This window comes from Neofelis nebulosa, chromosome 17 (genome assembly GCF_028018385.1).
Source record: "Neofelis nebulosa isolate mNeoNeb1 chromosome 17, mNeoNeb1.pri, whole genome shotgun sequence".
Lineage (NCBI taxonomy): Eukaryota > Metazoa > Chordata > Mammalia > Carnivora > Felidae > Neofelis > Neofelis nebulosa.
Window position 1 is genome coordinate 58,256,608 of NC_080798.1, and position 24,587 is coordinate 58,281,194.

General features: G+C 58.0%; 1 protein-coding gene and 1 long non-coding RNA gene across 2 annotated transcripts; one reads left to right on the forward strand and one right to left on the reverse strand.

Annotated features, from left to right (window-relative positions):
• The first annotated feature begins 348 nt into the window (after positions 1-348).
• LOC131499215 (uncharacterized) lies at positions 349-17,130 on the forward strand. Its single transcript, XM_058707048.1, has 3 exons — positions 349-356; positions 2,712-4,241; positions 16,783-17,130. The coding sequence occupies exons 1-3, from the start codon at positions 349-351 to the stop codon at positions 16,841-16,843; spliced, it is 1,599 nt and encodes a 532-aa protein (XP_058563031.1). The 3' UTR covers positions 16,844-17,130.
• Positions 17,131-17,748: 618 nt separating this feature from the next.
• LOC131499812 (uncharacterized) lies at positions 17,749-24,301 on the reverse strand. The gene is made up of 2 exons (XR_009256074.1): positions 23,092-24,301; positions 17,749-19,260 (listed from the first exon to the last, which is right to left on the reverse strand). It is a non-coding gene; the product is annotated as an uncharacterized LOC131499812 (long non-coding RNA).
• Between the last annotated feature and the right edge of the window lie 286 nt (positions 24,302-24,587).

The following is a 24,587-nucleotide window of genomic DNA, read 5'->3' on the forward strand; positions in this document are numbered from 1 at the left end:
GGGGGTCTAGCTGGGAAGACAGAATTTGCGACAGAATTGCACGTGCAGGTGCCGCCGCGGAGGGCAGGGTCCCGCCGCTGCCACTCAGGGCCACGCAAGCTCATCGGGGCGTTCGCACGGCCGGCTGTCGGAGGGCAAACGTACAGGATGCCTGGGAGCCCAGTGGGCGAGCGAATGAGGAGCGGAATAGCCTTCCGACAAGTGGGCGGGCGGGCGTGGGGGTGACAGAAGCCCCGCGGCCGCAGGAAATGTCATCTTTTGCGGGAACTGCGAGACAGAGACAGCCCTTATTGCTGGAGCAGAGCGCGAAGGTGAGAAGAAGCCAGGAGGGGCAGTGGCTATATCGGCATGGCCCGGTAAGCCGGATTTACGAATCGGGGCTTTCTCCTAAGGGCGGCGGGGAGCCCCGGAAGGTTTCAGACGGGGAGCGGTGATGTGGCATTGGACAGTGCCCTCTGGTGGCGGCCTGAGGAATGGCGTCTTCGATGCTCCTGGGCGGCCCCAGGCCGTAGGAACCGCGGCCGGAGTTCTAAGCCTTCCTTGCGGAGTCCGGAGACACAGTCCTTCTGGGACGCCCGCCCCGTTGATGCTGGTGGACACAGCTCACAGGCGCCAGCCTCCCGAGGCATGCCACCAAGCCAGGCTCTCCAGGACACGCCAGTAGGACCCAACCGCTGCCTGCAGCAGATACAGGCAATGGGAGGTCTGCCTGGCCCGGGTTTCCTCCAGAGGGGCCCGGTCTGGGTCTGACTTCAGACAGGGAAGGGAGGGATCCTGATCACCGTCCCTTTAGTCATCTCTGACCTTTGATCTCAGACCTCAGATGAGTCTGTGCGAGTGCTCAGCCAGCCAGTGAGGAGGGACGGGACGACGGCGAGTCTAATCCTCCGCATTACCGGGGGCAGATAAGCCCCCAGCAGCCAGAAGACGGGAGATCCGGCGGCCGCACCCACACCCTCCCTTGTGTGCTTGGGACCCGTCTCCGCCTGAGCCCGCAAATGCTTATCACGAACGGCAGGCCAGGGCTCAGTCTGGCTCAGGGAAGCCCCGAGCTGGAGACTCTCGGCAGCTGTTTTTTCCATTTTTTTCCCCTGTGTTTCAGACAGGATGAATCGAGCCAACCAGACTTTTTGGAAAGAGGGATGCGATGTTTTTCCGCCCCCGTTTGCAGAAAGTAACACCCTTGCCCAGTATAACACGCCAGAGGGATGGTCAAGAACCCCGCGTTCCTGTCACCCACACCCCGTTTCCGTCCCGGTTAGCAGCAACTTCTGTCCTTCCGGAGAGACCAGGCACGCTGGGGCAAACATATCACCTGTTTCTGCAGCAAATTTGCTCCCGTGGATACGCTCTGTCGCTTGCTGGCTGCTGGCTTTACTTCTCCAGGGGGGGAGGAATGGTATAAAGCGGGTCAGAGATTTTCTTTTGGGGGGCCCCCCATCAGCACGCCTTCTGCTGTCACAACCAGCCATGAAATGCGGCTTGGGCCCGGGCAGGAGATCAGACACAAAGGGCTACGGGCTCAGCTCTGAGCTTCAAAGTAACTTCCTGTGGTTTTCTCAAGTCCTTAGTCAGTGGTCTTGAAAGTCGGGTGTCCAAATGCACGTGACGATGCTTCTGGAGCTCCTAGACCCGAGTGTTCTCCCGTAAAGTGCCACCCTGGGGAAGACTGGCCTCCGCGTGAATCGGAGGGGCGGCTGCAGGGTGGGTGCATCCCAGGCAGGAAGGAAGTGCTGGCGGGGGGGGGGGGGGATCAAGAGAGGCAGGTGGGAGGGGTGGAGGCCCGCGTGGCAATTGGGGTCCAGCCCGGGAAACACGCTCCTCCGAGCACTTCCACAGAGCAAACCGAACGCGGGGAGCTGGTCGTGCGGGCCACGGAGGGCTGCGCTGTGACCGGAGCTCGGCTGCGCCGGACGTGGCCTCCAGGTCTGGGAGGAAGGGACAGGCGTGCCGGGGTCTGGGAGGGAGCAGGAGCCACGGAGGAGACCCTCGGCCACCAGAGAGGTAGCCGCGAGGGAGGAGGGGCACCCCGCTTCTCCAGTGCCCACGCTGGCCTCACTCTGGGAACCCGGGAAACACAGGCACTGGGGACCCTGTGACACGGGATGGAGGCCGTTGGTGGGGACCGGGAAGGAGCCTGACAGAAGGGCCTGCTTCCCACAGCTTGTGTGCGGCGTGTTGGGTTCGAGAAGTTCTGGGGGCCCCAGTGGGGAGAGCGGAATATGGCCCAGGGGTCAGGTGGGCGCGCTCGTGGCGGGAGAGGCGCACGGTGACCCTGCTGGAGGGTCACAGGACAGCCAAGCCGGGGAGGGATCCAAGTAGTATCCGGGTTCAGAGTCCCACGGCTCAGACAACGAAACACAAGCGACAGGACACCAGTGGGGCGCTAAGGGCGCCAGAGTCCTGCCGTGAGAGCCTGAGTTCAGTTTGCGCGGATTTCGTGACAGGCCAGAGTAGAAAGTGTGCTTCCCGAGAGCCAACGTGACTTCAATTATGTGTAAATTAACGTGATTATGTGCACATATTACAGTTGACAAGAGCTAGAGCAAAGAACGGTTCACTCGCGTTTGCACCTCCGAGCGCCCGTCCGGGGATCTCGACAACCCTCTTCGATGGCCGAGAGACGCCCGCTGCCGCCAGAGCCTCTGCCCTCTCCCGGGTCACACGCCGCTCGGTGGTGCCTCAGCACCTCATCCTCGTTCTGCTTGCAGGTCCTTGTTGGGGGAGGAATCACTTCTTACTGGAGTGGACTTGAAACCCGATGCCCAGTTTGGAGAAGCCTGGGGTGCCCACTGGATCCCCGGTTTGGGGAAGCCTGGGGCGCTAATCAGATCCCCCAGTTTGGGGAAGACTGGAGCACCAACCCGATCCCCAGTTTGGGGAAGCCTGGGGCGCCAACCCGATCCCCAGTTTGGGGAATCCTGGGGCGCTAATCAGATCCCTCAGTCTGGGGGAAGCCTGGGATGCCAACCCGATCCCCAGTTTGGGGCAGCCTGGGGCGCTAATCAGACCCCCCAGTTTGGGGAAGACTGGAGCACCAACCCGATCCCCAGTTTGGGGAATCCTGGGGCGCTAATCAGATCCCTCAGTCTGGGGGAAGCCTGGGATGCCAACCCGATCCCCAGTTTGGGGCAGCCTGGGGTGCTAATCAGACCCCCCAGTTTGGGGAAGACTGGAGCACCAACCCGATCCCCAGTTTGGGGAAGCCTGGGGCGCCAACCCGATCCCCAGTTTGGGGAATCCTGGGGCGCTAATCAGATCCCTCAGTCTGGGGGACGCCTGGGATGCCAACCCGATCCCCAGTTTGGGGCAGCCTGGGGCGCTAATCAGACCCCCCAGTTTGGGGAAGACTGGAGCGCCAACCCGATCCCCAGTTTGGGGAAGCCTGGGGTGCCAGTTAAGGACACGCTAGCTGCTATAACAAGCCGGCCTCCACATTTCAGTGGCTTCGCACGCCCGGAGTTTGTTTTCGGCTCAGTAGCACCAAGCAGGCGTAAGGCGGGTGGCTTTTCCAGCAGGCGGACTCAGGGACCAGGCTGTTCCTGTCTGTGGCTGCGCCACCCACCAGCCGCCCTCTGCTCCCAGCTGGCAGGTAGGGCAGAGGCAGGAGGGGCAGGTGTGGGAGGCTTTTACGAGCAGCTCGGCTTCCACCTGCACTCAGTCACATGGCCGCACCTGACCGCAAGGGATGCTGGGAGAGGTGGAAGGAGGAAGAGGAAAGGGGGTGGTGGACAGCCAGCCGATCGCCCCCGCACACGGAGGCCCCGAGATTGCCCGCGCGACACCGTTAGGCATCCCCCGGCGGACGAACACGCCAACCTCACTGCAGCGCCCCCTGCGCCACGCTGCCTGGAATTGCGCCTGGAACAGCGCAGCCTGGGAAGCCCACCCCTCCCCTCGCTCAGCAAACCTCGGCAGCAGCGCCTGAGAAGACGTGCGTCCCGCCTCCCAACCCCCCACCCACGCGGGCGGGGGGGGGGGGGCTTTCCGTGTCCCTGGAACCAACAGACCCGGGAAGAAACTGCAGAACGGGGGAGCGGTGTCAGAAATGCACCCAGCGCCCCCGTGCCGCAGGGAGTCGCCTCAGAGCCGCGGCTCAAGGCCCACAGCGGAGGAGGCCACTCGAGAAAGATCTCCACGAAGCTCGAGAAAGAGCTGCCCGCGGCTCCGCCCCTCACCGCTGCCGGCCCGGCCCGCCTCTCCGCAGGAACCGGGTTCTCTGCGCTGCAGCTTTCGTGCAGGTGGGTTACTCATGCGCGTGGTCGTGACATCGGTCTGCAGGAGGGTTTCTCAGGCCTCCTGGCCATCGGGGCCGGATAATTCCTGGCGGTGCGCGTGTGTGCGGGGGCGGGGAGGGGGCGGGCAGGTGCTGCCTTCCGTGCAGTAGGATGCTTAGCGGCCTCCCCGACCTGCGTCCACTAGAATCTGTTAGCGTGTCCCCCCCCCCCCATCTGAGCTGCGACGACCCAAACGTCTCCAGACCTTGCCAAGGGTCCCCTGGGGGGCAAAGGCAGCCCCATTTGGGGACCGCCAGTCTAGAGCCCCGGTTCTCACACCTGATGACGCATTTGGATCACCTGGGAGGTACAGAACCGCACCAGCCCAGACCCAGGTGTGGGTCTGAGATAAATGACCGCGTATGTCCGCAAAAGACCACAGGCTCAGGTTCCTACCAGCTTCGTGGGTAATAGCTGGTAACTGCGAGCAACCCCAGGGCCCGTCAACAGAATAGATGAACCAATTATGATCTCTTCGCACGGTGGAATGATATCCATAGAGAAGGAAAAAAACCAACGACCTGCGGGAATCTCACTGATGGTGAGCGGAGAGAAAGCAGCCTCCTGTCAGAGCCCACGCCGTGTGATCCCGTGTATATGAGGCTCTACAACAGGCAGAACTAATCTGTTCGGGCAGCGGTGGGGAGAGCGAGTTATGTCCAGGGTGCGTTCCGGGCATGCTGGGGATGTTCCGTGGTGGCCTACAGAGTGACGTGTGGCTACGTGTGCCCGGGGTCGTGCGCTGATGATTTGCGCCTCTCACCGAATGTGAGCCCTTCCTTGTGTTGGTTTGCTGTGATCGCTGTAGGAAAATACGATCAATCTGGGGGTGTGAGAGAACTGCATTTATTCTCTCTCAGTTCTGGAAGCCGGAACTGTGAAATCGAGGTGTCAAGGCCCTGCTCCCTCCGAAGGCTCTCGGGGAGGATCCTTCCTCATCTCTTCTGGCTTCTGGTGGCTGACAGCTGTCCTCGGCTTGTGGCCACATCCCTCCCATCTCTGCTTCTGTGGTCGCATCTCCCTCTGCCTCCCTATAGGGACACAAGTGATCGCTCTCGGGCCCACCTAATGATCCGGGATCGTTGACGCATCTCAAGATCCTTAGTCGTATCTGGAAACTCTTTGCCATGGAAGCTAATGTGTGTAGGTTCCAGGGATTAGGACCTGGTGTCTTTGGGGACCATTATTCAGCCTGCCACATACCTAAATTAAAAAGGAATTTAAAGAATTACCCGAGGGATGGCCCCACCCCATACCAACTGACCCAGAATGTCTGCTGTGACACAGCGGTCCTGGGAGGCAGGGTCCCGGGGGGGCCGTGGCTGTGGAGCACAGGGAATGTGCCTTTCTGGTCCATCACTTTATCAGCAGCACAAAGTTGACTTGATGAACTTACCAAACGCTGAGTGAGCGAATGCACGAAGGAGTACAGATCTGTTTTTTTACTTATAACACTTCTGACACCAAATGAATGGGTTTTCCAGCTCACCGTGGACACTGACTGGGTGTCCTAAACTTAATTCGATCCTGACGCTACCTGGAGTCCCCATAGTGTAAGGCTCAGACCCCCAAGACTGCCCCACTTAGGATGCCAGTCACAAACAGGGGGTCCCCAGGTCCCCCACACTTCTGTCCGACTTGGCTGTACTTTGAGGGTTCCCCCCACCCCCTCCTCAGGTTTGAGAATCTGCTGGATCAGCTCATAGGGAAATGTTACTTCCATTTACTGTTTTATTATAAAGGACGCAAATGAACAGCCAGGTGAAGGGGTGCACAGGGCGAGGTCCAGAAGGACGAGCTGTCCCATGGAGATTGGGGGGTGCCACCCTCCCGGCACATGGGTGCATTCACCAAGCCGGAGGCTCTCCAAACCCCTTCATTCAGAGTGTTTATACAGGTTCCGTTAGGAAGGCATGACGGGAGTAGTCACCGGCCGCTGGTGACTGACTCAGTTTCCATCCCCTCTCCCTTGCCTGGAGCTTGGGGGTAGGGCTGCAAATTCCAACCTTCTCATTACCCAGCCACAAGGGTCACCTCATTAGCACAGACTCAGGTGTGATTGAAGCAGTCTCCTTAGGGATAAGCAAAGATGCCCGTATGAAGAAGTTACTAGGGTTTTAGGAGAGCTCTTATGCCCGGAAGCTGGAACGAAAACCACATAGATTTCTTTGAAAAAAAAAATTTTTTTTAATGTTTTATTTATTTTTGAGACAGAGAGAGACAGAGCATGAGCAGGGGAGGGGCAGAGAGTGAGGGAGACACAGAAGCCAAAACAGGCTCCTGGCTCTGAGCCGTCAGCACAGAGCCCGACCTGGGGCTTGAACTCACAGACAGTGAGATCATGACCTGAGCTGGAGTCGGCCACATAACCGACTGAGCCACCCAGGCGCCCTGACCACGTAGATTTCTTATCACCGTAGAGAGTGTTGCCACCGGAGACTGGAACGATGTAAAGTGATGAGACTCAGCCTCCAGCCCCAGACCTGCCCCTTAGCAGCTGAGTGGCCATGACCCAGTCCCCTCCCCTGTCCCACCCATACCCTCCTCAGGAAAGTGGGGACACCAGCACCGTGGGGCGAACTCACAGGATGATGTCTGTCCCTGCAACCTGTTTGAAATCCAAAACAAACGCATTTAATCCACGCGGTAACGGCCGACACCGAGCCCGTTGGTAAATACTGTGTTGGTAAATCAAGGTCAAGGGATGCAGGGCGTTAGGCGGGTGGGATTTGTGTGCCTGGCTGCGTGTTGGCCTAAGACACGCTCCCTGCGAACGTGCCGGGCTTGCGAGACGGCTGAGCAGTCCTTGAAGGCAATGGGGACAGAGCCCCAAAGAATCTAGGCGGGGATGCTTTAGGCCCTCTTGACAAGGAGGGCTGCAAAACCCTTTCCAAGTTGATGATGATGTCCTAAACCAAGTTCGCTTTGCCTGCATGCCACGTAGCTTGACGCGGAAAAACCAACAAAAGAAAATCAACAGCAAGACAACAAAAGCCCCATTCTGGAGAGCATGGGGTCCGATGGCCTTCCCGCAAGAAGCCTGGCTTGGGCTTGGGCTTTCAGGCAGGTTTGTGAGGGAAGAAAAGGGCCTGGTCCCATGGAAATTTCCTAGTAGGGTTTATTTGGAAGCGAAGGTTTGGCAGCCCTGACCCAGTCTCCTTGGCTAGACAGAGCCTCTTTGGAGAGAATCAAAAACAACAGAAGGATGGAGATAGTTCTTGAATGAGCTGGTGTTAGTGGAATCCTCTGCCTCCGAAAAGAACTGCCCGAGCCCAGGCCCGGCTTCCCTCGCTCGATGGAATTCAGCTCCACTCACCTGTGGTCAGCAAAACAACCCCCCCCCCCCTCCTCCCTGCCAGACGTCCTTGCCCCAATTCCCGGAACCCGTGAGTATGTGACCTCACACAGCAAAAGGGACTTTGCAGACACGACTGGGTTTGGGAGCTTGTGATACGGAGGTCGTCCTGGGTGGCCCAGATGGGCCCAAGGTAACCACTGAGTCCTAAAATTCCAGAACCTTTCCAGCTGGGATCAGGGAAAGAGAAGAAGGCTCGGGAAGATACTTGCTGGCTGTGAACACCCCTGCAAGGGCCAGGAGCCCAGGAAAACACCCAGCTACAAGCTAGAAAGGCAGGGAGTGGGGTGGTCCCCTGGAGCCCCCGAAAGGAACCCGGCCCTGCGAACACCTTGATTGAGCCCAGTGAGACCTGTGCTCAACTTCTGACCTCCAGGATGCGGACAGTCTGTGTGGTTTCAGCTGCTACGTTGGCAGAAACTGGTTCCAGAAGCAATAGAAAATCGAAACGTCACCTTTCCCAGGCACCTACTGTGTGCCTGCTTGCTGGGAGGAGGTCCCTAATCCTCTCGACCACTCAGGCCTTGCAGCTCATGATCGTGTCACCGTGGAGGAAGCTGATGCTCAGTGACGTGACCTCCAGAGGCCCAAGCGGGGAGTCCAGCCGCCCTGAGCCCCCGGCGGCTCCCAGGCAGGATGGGCATGCGAGGGTGACATTTTCTTCCTGGCTGCCGCTGTAAAGCTGTGAGGAAGGCTGCCCTGGTTCCCGTGTGTGGAGATTTTTCTGCCAGACGCCATCCTGGTGGATAAAGGCTACGAGGTTCCTGCTGGCAGGACGGGAGGCAAGGCCCCTGGCCCGTCGTGTACACCCTGACTGCTGGCTGTGTGACCTCAGGCTGGTCCCCAAACCTCTCTGGGCAGTGTGTTATTTGGGCTGGCAAACACCCCGTGCAGGGCCAGCCTCCAGGGAGCGTGTGAGCCAATCCGGTCCCGGTCCAGAGGACTGGCCGGGCTGGTGCTGTCGTGGGGTCTGTGCACATGGCCTGGAAATCACACGGGGCCCTCTCGACAATGTCAAGCCATTCTGTGATCCGATAGGCAAAGGCACCTGTTTCTTTCTGCCGGGAGTTCCTGCTCTCACCGCCCATCCTTGACTCGGCCTGGGTGCGGGGCTGGCGCTGGGATGCTGGGCTCCGTCCCCGGGTCACGGCCCAGCCCTGGCCTGGCTTTGCCAGCGGGCAGCTGGCTGACCTCTGGCCGGCCGCCCCCGGAAGGGAAACACGCGGAACGTACGTTTGTGAGAGCAGGTGGGACAGCCCAGGGGTCCCCGGCTGTGCCTGGCTGTCCCCCCTCCCCCAAAATGGCCAGGAGGGCCATCAGCACGAGAAGGACGTGTCCTTCAGAAAGACAGGTTACCCCCAAACCTGTGAGTGACCTGATTTGGAAATAGGGTCTTTGCAGATGTCCGGGGGAGTGGGGTCGTGCTGGATTAGGGTGGGCCTCGATCCAGTGACCGGGGTCCTTGTGAGAAGAGTGGAACTTAGACACACCGAGGTGGAGGTGGAGGTTGGAGTGACAGGTCGGTAAGCCCAGGGACGCCAGGACTGCTGGGGTGCCCGAAGCCGGGGCAGCGAGCGAGCGTCCCTGAGAGAGAGGGCCACCTGCCCGTGCCTTGACCTTAGACCCCCCGCCTCCAGAACTGCGCCTCCGCTGGGCTAAGCTCCCAGCTGGTGGCCCTTTGTTACAACAGCCCCGGGACCTGCCCGCGCCCACTGCCACTGTCACCCTCCGGTCACCGCTCAGACGGACGCGAGAGAACGTGCTGGTCTCCTTCCCTCTGAACACGTCCAAGGGCAAGGCTGGCCTCTGTCCACAGCTTACGGGCTTCCTCCATTGTTGGGGGCTAAGCTGCTCTTTTCTGAAGGGAAGGCGGCCGGCGACACCCCGTTTCCCAGATGGAAAAACCAAGGCTCTCGGGGGGCTCCTCACACCCACGCCGTTGCTCAGCTCTCCACAACCGCATCTCCCGCTGCCCGCCCGGGTCAGCCTCCTTCCCGCCCAGATGTTGGACCGAGTCCTCGGAGTTCCCGGCAGAGGGGAGAGGTCAAGAAATTTCCGAGCTCAAATGAGGACAGCCGCCTGGCTCTGTGACCTGCTTCGTGGAGAGCCTGGGAGGCGACTGTGGGGCAGCGAGCTGGTCAGTGACTCCAGCCCGGGCAGCACGACCCGTTTCCCTGAGCTCGTACCGCCCTCGGCCCTGTCGAAACAGAAGCAGGCTCCGTCCAGGCCTGAGGTTGTGGCCGCTGGACTCCTGGAGCCCGACTGGTCAGCCCAGCCCAAGCCGCACCGCCACTGAGAGCCACCAGAAGCCACAGGAGCCTCCCCACCCAGGTGACCTCTCCTGCACTGTGCAGGCCCTGTTGTCTGCTGGGCACCCACAGTGGCGCCCGTCCTGGAGCGGGGGGTCAGACCGGGTACGGCCTGCCGTCCCCAGAACAGGCCAGGCACACACCGCCTGCCGGGAAGGCTCCGTGGGCCCCGTGCGTGTGGGCGGGGTGCTGTTCCTGCAGAGCCACGGGGGCTGGGAGGGCGACCGCCCGATGACCGCCTTCCAGCCCTGGAACCCTGTATTTCAGAAGGGGACAGCAAGGCCCCTAGAGGGGGAGTGACCGGCGGAAGGTCCGGCCGGTCTGGCAGGGAGGCAGGCGTGTCCCACAGGACACGCACGTGGGGCACAGAAAGTTGGGGTGCAAGGCAGAGTGTAGGCCGCTGGGGCGTGAGATGGGAGGTGGCTCGGGGCCGGGGGGCGTTGTGGGCCATTCTGGGAGTGGGACCTCTCTGGAAACAGGAGCGGGCTGCAGCTGGGGCTGACGGCTATACTAGGGGACCGGCTGGTCCCTGGTGGCAAAACAGACCTCCCGAAACTGTCTGGTAACCAGCTGGCTGTCCCCCCTGAGGGCACCTCTGTCATTCTGACGTCTCGGGCCCCTACCCCCCGATGCCTCATTTTCTGGGGTCACACGTTCAGATGCTGGGTGTTCAAAATGCAGCCCAAGGGCCAGCCGCTTCCCCCCACCTGCACCTGCCTCCGCCTGGCCCGAGCCACGTCCCCTCTTGCCCGGACCTCACCGGGGGCTCCCCGCTGCTGTCCCTGTGCCCCCCGCTCACCGCCCCTCCGTTCCGTCCCAATGCGGCAGGTCAGGGGGTGTTCCTTTGCCTCCCCAGCTTAGAAGGCTCCAAGGCTCTCCGTCTTGTCGGGGTGAACAGTTGGCCCGACCATTCGTGGCCATCTGTAACACGTGACCTTATTTGGAAATAGAGTCTGAGCAGATGTCAAGTTTAGAGGTGGTCATACTAGGGTGGGGTAGGCCCTGGCGCAAAGATGTGGGGTCCTTGTAGGAAGAGGAAATTTGGTGGCCTGGGGCCACCAAGAACCGATCGTCCCCTGGAGCCGTGAGAGGGAGCTCGGCCCCGCCGAGGCCTTCATCTCGGGCTCGCGGCCACCAGAGCTGTGAGAGAACACGTCCTTTGCTTCAGGACCCCCAGTTCTTGGTCCTTTGTCACAGCAGCCCCCAGAAGATGAAGGCAGTGGCCAAACATGGCTCAGAAACACCGCACCCTCCCTCTGCCTGCAGTGCCCATCGTAGGGCAAAGGCCCTGAGAAGTCCCGCAGGGAAGAACAGCTTCCACTTTCCCGTCACCCGTGATCATTCGCTCCCCAAAAGCATCTCGCCCGCCCTTTAACTTGCCCTCTCAGGCGATAACGCTTTGGGAAGTGTTGGGACTCGAAATTCCCTAAGGTCCGCTCCAGACTGAAAATCCTGTGGCTTCTGGAATGGGAAGCCGAGCCCCACGACATAAATAGAAATTTGTATGCCTCATTAGGTGCTATTTTTAAAAGCAGCCAGCATGCCGTCCCATTTTGGGGGCAGCACAGCCAGCCTGTGGGAGAAAATTGTTCTAGTCGAGCAGTCAGATACGAACTCCACTGACCACGCGGGGCCCTCGTCTGAGGCCCACGGATGCGTGAAGGAGGATAATTACGTCGCGCAGGGTTATTTCCTTGGGCTGTGTTTTCTCGAAGTGGAGCTGCCGAGTCAAAGACCGTGTTTTTGAAGTCATTGGATTCGCAGCGTCGAGCCGGCTCTCCAAGAAGTGGTACACGTTTAAACTCCCACCAGCACAGACCGGAGGAGCCCATCCCCCACTCTTCTGTGCCAGCGCTGGGCATTGCCACCCTTGACACCTTGAAATTGTCCCGTGTGTCTTGACCACAGGAGTCAGCAAGAGTGTCTGTTGGGTCATCTGAGTCTCTACTGAATTGTGTCCAGAACAGCCTGCCCGCTAGCCCATCCCCACCAACGGGGGATTCTTGCCGGTGGCCGGGCATTGGTGCCCTGAGGTCAGGCCAACCTTTTCAGAGGAAGCAGCAAACCTCACTCAGGTTTGGCCCCAAACACTCAACTCGGAGAGAGAGAGAGAGAGACGATTCGGTGTCATAGGATCATTCCCTAGGGGCAGAGCTGGGTAGAGAAAAGAGGTCAGCGTTTGGGGTCCGGAGAACATGGGTTTTTGTCCCGGTCTGGCCCCTTTCTAGCTCCGTGAGCTTGGGCCACACACGTGACCTCCTTGTGCCTCCGTTCTGTCATCTTTGATGTGGGATGATGACGCCCCCAGCCTCTCCGAGCTGTGGAGGATTACGTTATTTCTTCGTCGTGAGATGGGCTTTGTGGATGTGACCCTAGTACGAGCTGGGGTTCCAGATAGCACAGTCTGGACGGCATTGCAGGCAAGTGTGATCCACAAGGAATCTGGAGTAGTGCTTGCAATGCTCTAGAAACATTAAGGGGATCTACTTGAAAAAAAAAATGTAATGTTTATTTTTGAGAGCGAGCGAGCAAGCAGGGGAGGGGCCGGGCGGGGGGGGGGGGGGACGGGGAGGGGTTGGGACAGAGGATCCGAAGCGGGCTGTGTGCTGACAGCAGAGTGCCCGATGCGGGCCTCGAACTCACAAACCGTGAGATCATGACCTGAGCTGAGGTCAGACGCTTAACTGACTGAGCCCCTAAGGGAATCTACTTCTTAACCCACCATTAGGGTTCCCAAATCCTGTGGCTGCTTCTCCACGACTCCCTTACCCCCCTGCAGCGACCCCAGACCTCACCCCCCAAATCCAGCTTTCGTGTTTGGCCTTGCACCCCCTCCCCGGCCTCAGCCCTGCTCGGTGATGAACATAGGCCTCCTCTCCCCGGTTTTGCTGGTTTTCCCATCGCTTTTCTCTAGGGTCCGGAGTCTCCACAATAAGGGGGAGAACCCTCACCTGGGTTCTCCTGCCTCTGTAGGTCCTGGTTCCCTCTCTTTCCCCCCAGTTCTGCCTAAAACCTGGAACCAGCCTGGGAACAACAGAACTCCGGAAGGCAGGGAGGAGGAGGAAGCTGAGTGGGCGAAGACATCTAATGGGGGGGGGGGACCCGTCGTGTAGATGTGTTTGTGCGTGTGCATCATCTTACGAGCTCCTGGCTCCCCTTTGCTTCTCTTTTAGCTGAAGCCTTTTGACATCCTCAGTCTCCCTTTAGTGAACGGGTTCCTCCCTCCCACTGTCCCCAAAGGAGCGGTGAGGGGGGCAGATCATGACCTGGACTTTGGGGCCAATATAGCGGCCCCAGCCTCAGGAGGCGCCGAGGCTGGGGGAATGGCTTTGAGGACGGTCCGGTGGGTCTGCTCGGGGACTGGCTCTTTGTCCAGCCCCTTCCCTGCCATTGCCAAGGGCTTGGTCCCCAGCCTTGGTTCTTATACAGAGTGTGTGCAAACACAACGTGGCCACGGGTCACCTCTTTCCCCCTTGTCCTCATGCTCCACGCCGGCATCCCGGAGAGAGCCAGGCCGTGGGTGGTGTTTCCCACCTCCCCCTGAACTTCAGCTCACCACCCAGCATCCCCGGCACACTCTGCTCCTGTGGTCCCTTCCAGCCCCGACAGGAGGGTGGGGAAGAGCCGGAGAGATGTGGTCAGCGGGTCAGCCGGGCTTCCGCTTAGGAACCGTGTGGCATCACGCAAGATGCTGAATCTCTCAAAGCCTCAGCTTCCTCGTCTGCAAAATGGGTGTGACTGCAGAGCTGGGTGGACCTAGAAACTGTTCGTTGTGCTCAGATGTGGCGTTGATGACGACAGATGTGAATTTCCCCATCCGTTCGTCCCCTGGCTGTGTGCCGGGCATTGTTGCCTCTCCGTTCACCCCTGGCTCTGTGCTGGGGTCCTGCCCACCCCTGGAAGATACCAGGACCAGTGGAGGCCAGTGTGGTGGCCGCCAACACCGCACCCATCGGCCACAACCAGTGGGCTTACGTGCTGTGCCGAGCATAGGGGCCCGCGGGCCCAGAGGAAGGGCCAAGACCCTGGGAAGGCTTCCTGGAGGAGGTGACATCTGATCTAGGCCTTAAACAATGAGAAGGGGCCATCCACTTTTTCATTCATTCAATTAATAGGCATCTCCCCCCTGTCCGTGAGGTACAAATGCCGTCAGGCGTTGGTCCTGACGGAGCTGGCCCTGAGGTTAGAGGCCAGGAAACCAGAGGACATCTCTGACCTCCCTCTCCCATCCAGCATGGGGCCCAGGGCTCGGCCAGGCTGGGTGTGGGAGCGCGGGCAGGGCTGGCCCACACCCGAGGGTCACGGTGGCAGAGGGCCGGGGGCCTCCGTCCCCACGTAGGTATGGCAGCCGTGCAGTGCAACCCTGGGAAGCAGGGAACAAGGTGGGGGTCTCTGCGTGGGTGTGGAATGATCCCCAAGATACACCATCGAGTGAAAACCAGCCACGTGCCCGACAGTTATGTGGCCGTCGCGTAACGCACGCGTGCACACAGACACGGGCGTGAATGTCCGGGCAGGGACCGGCCAGGACGTCACTCTGTGGCCAGCCGTGTGGGCCCGTGCTCCCGGAGAGGATGCCAGCTGCTAGCGTGAGTGGCCCTCGGGGCTGCAGGGAGCCAGCAGTCTCGGTGGGGTGGGGACAGGGGCTGGGCGCCCGGGGGGCAGACGCGTGTCGAGGTGGGGGACGGAGCTGTGACCCGGGCTACGACGCGGATGGCCCCTGAAGACGCGCCCCGTGAAGGGAGGCGACCGTACTTGTGCGACCCCGTCTATGAGAAGCGTCCGGCAGGCGCAAACCCACAGAGGCAAAGCGGATGGGTGGTCCCCAGCGGGGGAGGAGTGGCGCGGCAGCTGACGGGCGCGGGGCTTCCCGGGGTGGGGGTGCCCAACGCTCGGGGGGCACGGAATGCCACTCGACTGCTGACTTTAAAACGCTTAGTTTTATGTCACGCGAACTTCGCTTCGATACGTTGCTGCCTCAGTCGGCAGAGCATGCGACCTGATCTCGGCGTCGTGAGTTCGAGCCCCACACTGTGCACAGAGCTCACTTTAAAAAATAAAAATAAAAACAATTCAAATGCTGTCCTGGGCGCGTGTGCATTTAGGGGAGCGGCTGCCAGCTGGGTTGGCCAGGCAGGAACCGGGACCCAGGGAAGCCGTGACTCTGCATTTCCAGGCGAGCTCTCCTGATCTGTACGCGTGAGACTCACTCAAGGTATTTTACCTAAGCCCCGGGGCCACATCCGGGTCAAGCACCAGCCCGCAGCGTCTCCCGCAGCCGGGGGCAGAGTGCCCACCCCTGGTCCAGCACCTGGACGGCCGCCCCCACCTCCTCGGGCTCTGCTGGGAGAAGGGAGGGCAGGTGGAAAAGAACCCCCCAGCGGAGAAAGGCCCGGGCAAACATCGAGATGCTTCTGGCTTCTCAAGACCTAAGCCGTGGCCTGTTTAAACGTCTGCTCTGGTGGGACTTTGTTGTAAACGGACTCAGTTTTGTTGAGCTGCTTGAGTTTTTATTTGTTTAAAAAAAAAAAAAAAAAAAAAAAGCCCGCAAGACCATCTCAGGCGAGAACACAGGGTTAGTCCGGAAAAACCAAGAAAAGGGCAAAAGAGACGGACGAGGTACCCAACCGCCCGCTGCACGGCGGGCGGGCGTGAGGTCTTGCGTGGCCGCGAAGCCCCCACCCCGTAGCGGGCACTACGTTTCCCGAGTACCTGCCGCGCACGGGCGTCGCGGCCAGCCCCGTGGCCCCAGTCCCCCCGCAGACCGCAGGAGGCAGAACCGTTAGCCATCATCTTGCAGACGAGGACACTGAGGCACGGAGGGGAAGGCGGCGCCCCAGGCCACGCGGCTGGAAGGTGGCAGGGATGGGAACCGTAGCCGCATCTGGGAGGCTCTTTCCGCCACATTCCACGGCCACTCGGAGCCAATCCGCCCGTGGAGCGGGGACCCTCACAGGCGCCGCCTGGTCACCGAGCTGTCGGGGTGTCGAATGGAGCCCCTCACCGGCAGGCTGCCCAGGTCACCCAGCAGGCCACTGCCCCTGCTGCCCAGATGACAGGGTCTCACCTAGACTGAGGTCGGAGAAAAGCCTTGCACGGACCCCTCCTGGCTGCTCAGCCCCCGTCCCCTGCTTTCCACGGCAGACGTCACCCCTGCTCCCACTGCCCTCGGTGTGCCCACCAAGGACCCTAGCTGCCCACCCCGGAGGAAGGTGTCTGAAGTCCCTCGTCTTCAGAGGCCTGTCTGCAGACGGCTAGCCTGTGCTTTAGGAAACCTGCTTCGGATGAGCCTCTCCCTCCCCTGGCCGACGACCGTTCGTGTGGGCATTTGTCGGCCCCCGGGCACCTTCTCTGAGCCCAGCAGGCTGGGCCATGTGGGCTCCAGCAGCTCCTCCTACCCCAGCATTCTCTGGTTTTAAGCAGCTCCAATTCCGGGTTGATGTCAAAGAGACAGAACTCTCACTAACCTAGTGGATAGACTGCAATAAACCAGCCTTTCCCTGCCCCAGGGCCTTTGCATGGCTATTCTCTCCCCGGCCCTTACCTGATTTCTCATTCTCCGTGATGTCCATCCTGATGTTCCCTCTCCTTACTGTTCTTTTATAGCACGAGTCACAGTATATAACTGTATATTCTCTTTCTCATACTGATGTCTACTGAGGGCAGAGACCTCACTGGCACGCAGTAGGCATTAGGTGTCCGTGTGTGTGGACCACAGGCCTGGAAGAGCCCCGGGTAGGAGTCTGTGGCCTGTGTGGCACGGGGACATCTGTGGTCTGGTGGTGCCCTCTGGTGGCATGATGCTGATACCACGCTGAGAGCCGACCCCTTTCCCTTTCAGCGCTCCCTCCCCTGGGCTGGCCGCCCCGGCGCACAGGGACCGGGCCACCAAGGTAACGTAAGCGGCAGAAATTGATGCTCCTGGAGTTCTGTGAGCTGCTTCTGGATGACCAGGTGAGTTGGGAAGTCAGCCAGCTTCTCACATTATTATGAAGTCGCTGCTGTTAATGTTAAACATAAATGGCCACCCGGAGCCACCCGTGGGTCCTGGAGCAGCCTCTCTGACTCACTGCCTGGGACCCTTGGGGCCAGAGTGCCCTCCCTCTCCCCAGGTGCCCTCTCTCCGCAGCTGGCTCCTGCAGGCTTTGATGAAGGCTGTGGTGGCCGTGTCCTGGCCATCGACCCAGCTCTGTCCCCCCCCCTCCACCCTTCCCAGGATTTGCGTTAAACTCACAGAGAAAAGACCACGTGGGTCTGGAGTCTGAGCCAGGGAATGTTAAGGTGTGGACACACACATCCCAGACACTAAACTATGAGGTCTGAATATCGGAGCAGAGCCCAGAAATCCCGGGTTGGGCCCAGCACCTGCACACGTGCGGAGACCAACACAAAGGCTTTTCTGGAGGGAAGGGGTCACGGGGGCGTGGACGGGCGTTGCTCGAGCGCACAGCGGGGTCGCGGGGCCGTGATGCAGCCTGGAAACAACGATGGCGTTTTGAGACTATATTCTGCAGTTCAGAAGTATGTGCTAAAAATGTTATTGAAACAACCTCAGTGAAAGATGCAATTCGTGTTACTGTTTTCGATTTGTTTATTCAGAAAAGGGTTTTTTTATGGGCGCCTGAGTGGTCAAGTCGGTTAAGCGTCGGACTCTCGGTTTCAGCTCAGGCCGTGATCTCATGGTTTCGTGAGTTCAAGCCCCGTGTCGGGCTCTGCGCTGACCGTGAGGAGCCTGCTTGGGATTCTCTCTCCCTCTCTCTCCGCCCCTCCCCCACTCGTGCTTTGTCTCTCTCTCTCTCTCAAAAACAAAAAACAAAGAAGATATTTTTATTACTTCTTAAACTCAGTACTTAGAAAAATAAAAACAGAGGAGAACTAGATGATTCTAGCCAGAATGGCCATGTGGGATCCTCCTCCTTCCCTCCCTAGTGAGGGCCTTCTGTAACCTCAGGCAGCCTCGGTGTTTTGGTGTATGAAATGCACACAGTGTTATCTGCCTCAAGGTTGTAGTGAGATGCGATCAGGTCCAGGAGGGCATCTTGGAAACTGCAAATGTCGAAATGGTGTCTTGGGCATCGTTATTATTAAACCTTGCACTGGGAGCTCCTCTCAGAACTCACGCAAATTCTACCGGCCAGGTGAAGACAAGCCACTGGGTTTTCGGAGGGCCAGTCGCTGTGCGTGGGTAGTGTCCTCGCACACACACGCATGCCTCCCCGTGGCCAAGGGGCATGTCGCGTTCGGTCGCCCCACGTTAGGAGCTTGTCATAGAAGGGATTTCAGAGCTGGTGTGCCACCTTGTAGGTCATGCCCGTGACACGGCCGAGCCTGACCGTGAAGTCAGGATAATGCTGTGTTTGCTGAGCTTCTGCACCCAAGGGCCCATGCGTGGGACCAGTGTTAAGAAGAACCCAAGGGGCACGAGGGTCCTAAGTGCACGTACAAGCCTGCTCCCATCTCATCATCTCGTTGGGATGTGCCGGCACCGAAGAAAATCTCATCCACGCAGCAGAGCGCCTACTGCCCAACTCGGTCCCGAGAGAGACGGCTGCACGACGGGCCGGACACCTCCAGGATCTGGGTTGAGATCCAGACACGAGAAGGGAGGCAGCGTGACAGTGGCGATAGCGAGTCTCGTCCGTGGGATCAAGTGACGTCACCGTGGACCTCTGCGCTCGTCCAGTCTTACCTGGAGTTGCTGTGTTTGTGTTTTCTGGAAAACGTGCAGGGGCCAAGTTCACGTCCGACCCGTCACCTTGCAGACGTTCCTGTGGCCACTTTCAGGCTCTCGGAGGTTCATGTGCCCTGCAGCAGGCTTGGGTGCTTGTCTGTTTGGGGTTCCCCTGGGAACTGTTGGGCCGGGGAGGAGCCCCCACCTTCCTTCCTCCTTGGCGTCCCCAAGGATGACCATCAAAATGAGAAGAGGAACGAAAGACGAAGTATGGTGAAGTCAAACATTTCCTTCAGTGGAAATGCTCCTTGTTCATCAGTTTGAGGTCTCAAGTTCCTCCTCCCAAAAAAATCCTTCCTCAAAATACGCGCCATGAACACGGCTGCACCCCGGAACACTCACGCAGAGCGTCCTGTTCCCCGCACACACCCACGGCACTTGTCCTTGTGGGTTCTTTCTGAGTGCTATGCGGTTTCTTCGTGACTCGGTCTTGATAGGCTGTACGTTTCTGGGAATGCGCTCTCTTCTCGGTGTCCAGTGAGGCGGCATGTGATTGCTTATAGTAGTCCCCTGTGGTCGTTTTTATTTCTGTGGCATTGGTTGTGATGTCTCCTCCTTCGTTTCTGATTTTATTAAGTCTTTACAGTCCTGTAAATAATACTGAAATTGAATCAGTAATCAAAACCCCCCCCAACACAGAGAAGTCCAGGACCAGACGGCTTCCCTAGTGAACTCTACCAAATATTTAAGAGAGAATTAATGCCCATCCTTCTCAGGCTCTTCGGAAAAACCGAAAAGGAGGAAACACTTCCAAACTCATTTTACGGGGCCAGCATTACCCTGACACCACAGCCAGACACAGACGCTGCAGGAAAACCACGGACCAGTATCTCTTACGAGAGTACATGCAAAAATCCTCAACAAAACAACAGCAAACCAAATCCGATAGCAGATTAAAAGAACCACACACCACAACCAAGTGGTAGTCATCCCTGGAACACACAGGTGGTTCAACAAACAAAAATCAATTCATATGATTCGCCACGTTAACAGAATAAAGCATAAGGATCTCACACTCGTCTCAACAGTGAAGAAAAGGTATCTGGCAAAATCCAGCACCCTTCCATGATTAAAAAAAAAAAAAAAAAAGCTCAACTATAAATAGAACGTACCTCAACATAATATATGTATGAAAAGTCTACAGCTAACATCACACTCAGCAGTAAAAATCAGGAACAAGGATGCCCATTTCACCGCTTTTACTCAGTATCGTACTGGAAATCCTAACCAGAGCACTTAAACACAAAAAAGAAGTAAAATGCATCCAAATTGGAAAGGAAGAAATAAAACTGTCCCTGTCTGCAGATGACATAATCCTATATATTGAAAACTCTAAAGATTCTACGAAAAACAAAACAAAAAGACTGTTAAAACTAAGAAACAAATGTAATAGAAGTTGCAAGATATAAAATCAACATGCGAAAAATCAGTCACACACCTATACACTAACAACAAACTACCTGAAGAGGGTATTCTGAAAACAATTCCACTTACACCAAAAAGAATACAATACCTGGGGATAAACTCATAAGGAGAACTTTGCATAAACTACTAAAATATTGATGAAAGAAGTTAAAGACACAAATGGAAACACATCCCATGTTCATGGATTGGATCATCAAAATGTCCACACTACCCAAATTGATCTACAGATTCAAAGTGATCCCTGTCAAAGTCCCAATGGGATTTTTTAGAGAAATAGAAAAATAATTTAAAACTTCATCTAGAACTATGAAAAGATGACAAATAGCCAAATCGATCATGAGAGCAAAGAATAAAGCTGCAGTATCACACTTCCTCACTTCAAAATATATTACAAAGCCACAGTAATCAAAACAGTATGGTAACGGCATAAGCACAAACATACAGCCCGACGGAACAGAACAGAGCCTAGAGATAAACCCAGGCATTTATGGTCAGCTGGTCTTTGACAAGGGTGCTAAAAACACATAATGGGGAGAGGACAGTCTCTTCAACAAATGGTGGTGGTGGGAAGATTGGAGATCTACATGCAGAAGAATGAAAATTGGACCCTTGCCTTCCCACCTACACAAAACTCAACTCAACATGGATTCGACTGCACAACTCCTGCCAGAAGACACGGGGTGAGAACTTAGGTCTACACAGAAACCCGCACACGGACGTCTGTGGCAGCTTTCCTCGTAACTGCCAGAGCTGGGTGGCGACCAAGATGCCCTTCCAGAGGTGGGTGGCTAAATTAACTGCGGCACACCCAGGCCACGAAGTTATCGCTCCACACTAAAAAGAAATGAGCTCCCGAGCCACGAAAAGTCACGGAGGAAACGCGTATGCTCGTCGCTAAGTGACAGAAGCCAATCTGAACAGTCTCTGCGTCTGGTCTGAGGCCAACTACACGACGCTTTCTGGAAGACAAAGCTATGAAGGCAGTAAAGATGAGTGGCTGCCGGGTGGGGGGAGGGGAAGGAACGGATAGGCGGGGCCCAGAGGTTTCTTCAGGGCAGTAAAGATACCTGTGCACACCTGTCCTTACACAGTTTCCCAAACCCACAGAGCTCACACTGAGAGTGAGCCCGAATGTGAACTGCGGGCTTCGGGTGAAATGATGCGTCCGGGTCGGCTCACCACTATAACAGAGGGGCCCTCTGCTGGGGGCCAGGAGTGGGGAACGAGGGCATTCGGAAACCCACCGAACGTTCCGCACAGTTTGGCTGTAAATCTAAAAGCAGTTTTCTAAAAAGCTGGGTGTTTTGTTTGTTTGTTTTTTTTAAGAAAGAGAGAAAAGAACAAAGGATAGACAAAAGGTTCTCGGATATTAAAACTACCACTGCCTGAATAAAATATTCACCTAGGAGACAAAGTTAAGGATATTTCCAGGAAACAAAGAATAGACGGTAAGAAAGAAAATCAGAGGAACAGTCTAGGCAGTGCAACACTCAATCTGTAGGAGAAAAACAAAGTGGACAGGATGAAGTTCGCAAAGACGTAACACAGCACAGCACCCCCGGCCCCCAGAAGCGAAAGGCGCCTGGGTGGCTCAGTCGGTTGAGCGTCCGACTTCGGCTCAGGTCATGGTCTCGCAGTTTGTGAGTTTGAGCCCCGCGTCGGGCTCTGTGCTGACCGCTCGGAGCCTGGATCCTCCTTCAGATTCTGGGTCTCCCTCTCTCTCTGCCCCTCCCCCACTCATGCTTTGCCTCTGTCTCTGAAAGATGAATAAACCTTAAAAAAAATTTTTTTTTGGGGCGCCTGGGTGGCGCAGTCGGTTGAGCGTCCGACTTCAGCCAGGTCACGATCTCGCGGTCCGTGAGTTCGAGCCCCGCGTCGGGCTCTGGGCCGATGGCTCGGAGCCTGGAGCCTGTTTCCGATTCTGTGTCTCTCTCTCTCTCTGCCCCTCCCCCGGTCATGCTCTGTCTCTCTCTGTCGCAAAAATAAATAAAAAACGTTGAAAAAAAAATTTTTTAAAAAAAAAAATTTTTTTTTTTAAAGCGAAAGGCACGTGTCTGAGAAGGGGTACGTGAGCCTGAGCAGAGGAGATCGGGTTCCATCCGAGGAGGCACAGACCCTCTTCAGCAGCTGAAAGACTGACTCAGAACCCGCAGTCTGGCTTATGGCTCCCGTCAGCCCAGACGACCGTGGGATACAGGTATGTGCAAACAGGCTAACGTGCTGACAACCTCGAACCTTCTCAGGGAACTGGCAGAGAATGTGCTGGGGCAGCTGTGGCATCCAGATGTGGACCCCGGAGGGCGGGGAGCCTGAGCGCACGCGTCTCGGGACGGCCGTGCGGCACCCCCGGAGAAGCCGAGGCTCCTGGAGCAGGGCAGGCGGCAAGGCAGGAACCACCCCGTAACCAGGGAGGCGGGCTGGGGCGGAGGGAGACTTAGTGACAGGGAACAGGGCACACACACGGCACCGTTAGCTCTAGGAACAAACCCCGTCGCAGGACCCTACTTGGTTTAGCAGCATTTGTTTTGTCATCTCAAGCTGTCATACGGTATCGGGGTGCGGATACAGGGGGCGAGCGGGGAGGGGAAGGGAAAGTCGGCAGCGTGCCCCAGACGGCAGATATGCTGTGCGTACCATCCCCTCGTCCTTTCCATCGGGCCTGGCAACCGAGCCCTGCCTGCTCAGGCAGATGAAAAGCAAAACCTGGCACGCCCAGGTGGCTCAGTCAGGCGGTCACGCGTCCGACTCTTGATTTTGGCTCCGGTCATGATCTCGAGGCTCGTGAGGTCGAGCCCCGTGTCCGGGTCTGCGCGGACAGTGTGGAGCCTGCCTGGGATTCTCTCTCCCTCTTTCTCTAAATAAGCGAGCTTTTAAAACAACAAAGCGAAGCCAGTCGCAGATCAGCGTATCTTCGCTTTGTGTCTTCGGGCTGTCTTTGCTCAAATTGGAGACGGTCTTAAATCTGGTTCCCAGTCCATAGTGTAGGCCACTTACCCTTTCATCGAGAGCGTTGGAATGCCACTCCGGGCCACCCGCAGGACGCTCTTCTCCGCTCAGGCGGCCGAAACGAGTTCACGTACGACGGAAGACGGGATTAGCCGCCTTTCTGTTCGGATAATGTTTTCCCTCTCCATCTTAACCCCACTGTCACACTCCTGTGGACGGAGTCAGCGTCACACCCTTAGAGGAGGGACACGGGGCACGTGGCAGCAAAATCCTGCGGGGACGCGAGCCTGAGGGTCGCCACCGGCCCGGCGTCTGTGTTCAGGGCCGTGTCTCCGTGTTCCCACCCGTCTGGGCAGCCAGCAGGCGCCTCACGGGATGGTGCGGGCCCTTCCTCCCTCCGTGGCGGTGGGAGTGCCCGGCCCGGCCGCCCCGCTCACGGGCCTGTGGCTCCCTCGAGCACAAATGCTACGTCTGTCGAATGAGGCTGTAGGCGCCGGGGTTCTGGATCCACGAGACGGATTTTTTAAAAAGTGTTTTTATTTCAAAGGGCACCAGAAACACTGCAGGAATGCTCACAACCAAGCAAAGTGGGACGCCAGGCACCCCGCCGGAGCAGATGTGAAGTGTGGGCGCGGCAAAGTCCGCGAGGGCAGCGCCGAAGGCCCACGCCGCTCGTCAGGGCGCCGGAGCGTTTGGGGGCTTGGCCAACGCCGCGGGAGCGACGGCACCTGCCGGGCCGCGGGTGCCGGGAACCAGGGAAAAGCCAACTACCTAAGACAGCAACAGTGTGCGAGGACCCGCGCCACCTACCGAAGCGCCTGGGGCCGGCAGCGGCCGCCGCGCGTCGCATACGGGCGGTGCTGGAGGGGGCGAGGACACCGGACCTGCACACACTTGCCGAGTCTCACGGGAATCCACCACTTGGACCACTTTTTATTGATAAACAGGTACACACGTTAAAAGCCTCACACTGAAGCCGGACACACGCGCCCACCGCGGACAACGGATGTGCAGACACGTGACGCAGCGCGACCCCTGGCGGCTCGCCGCGTCTGGGCCCCTGGGGCCTGTCCCTCTGGTGGGGACACGGCCCCTGCCCCGGGGCTCTCAGTCCGTCTCCGGGACATCCCTCCGCTTTGCTCGCCCGGCTACAGCTGCGTCTCGGGTAGGTCCCCCGTGGATCTGCGTCAGCAGGGGCGGAAGCCTGACTAGGATAGGGTGCGGGTTCGTTAAAACCCAAACCCAAACCCAAACCCAAACCCAAACCCAAACAGCTCACGGGTGAACGGAAAGGCGTAGAAGCCGGGAGGGAAACACCGGCTCTCGTCAGCGTGCAGGCAGGCTTGGAGGAGAGCCTCGGGCTTTGTCAAGGACCGCTTCCTCCGGAGTCCCACAAAACAGGTACAGACCGGGCAAGTTTAAGGCGAGTCCCCACGGAGGGGAGCTGTTTGCTTTCTGATGGAAGTTTAAGCTCTGCACCAAAGGTCCTACTGGATCGCTTGGGACGTGGGTGGAAAAACAAACATGAACGATACAAAAAATAA

Coding starts and splice junctions, on each gene's coding strand:
- LOC131499215 (XM_058707048.1), top strand. Junction 4,242..16,782: donor GCGCTGCAGCTTTCGTGCAG/GTGGGTTACTCA, acceptor TTTCCCTTTCAG/CGCTCCCTCCCCTGGGCTGG.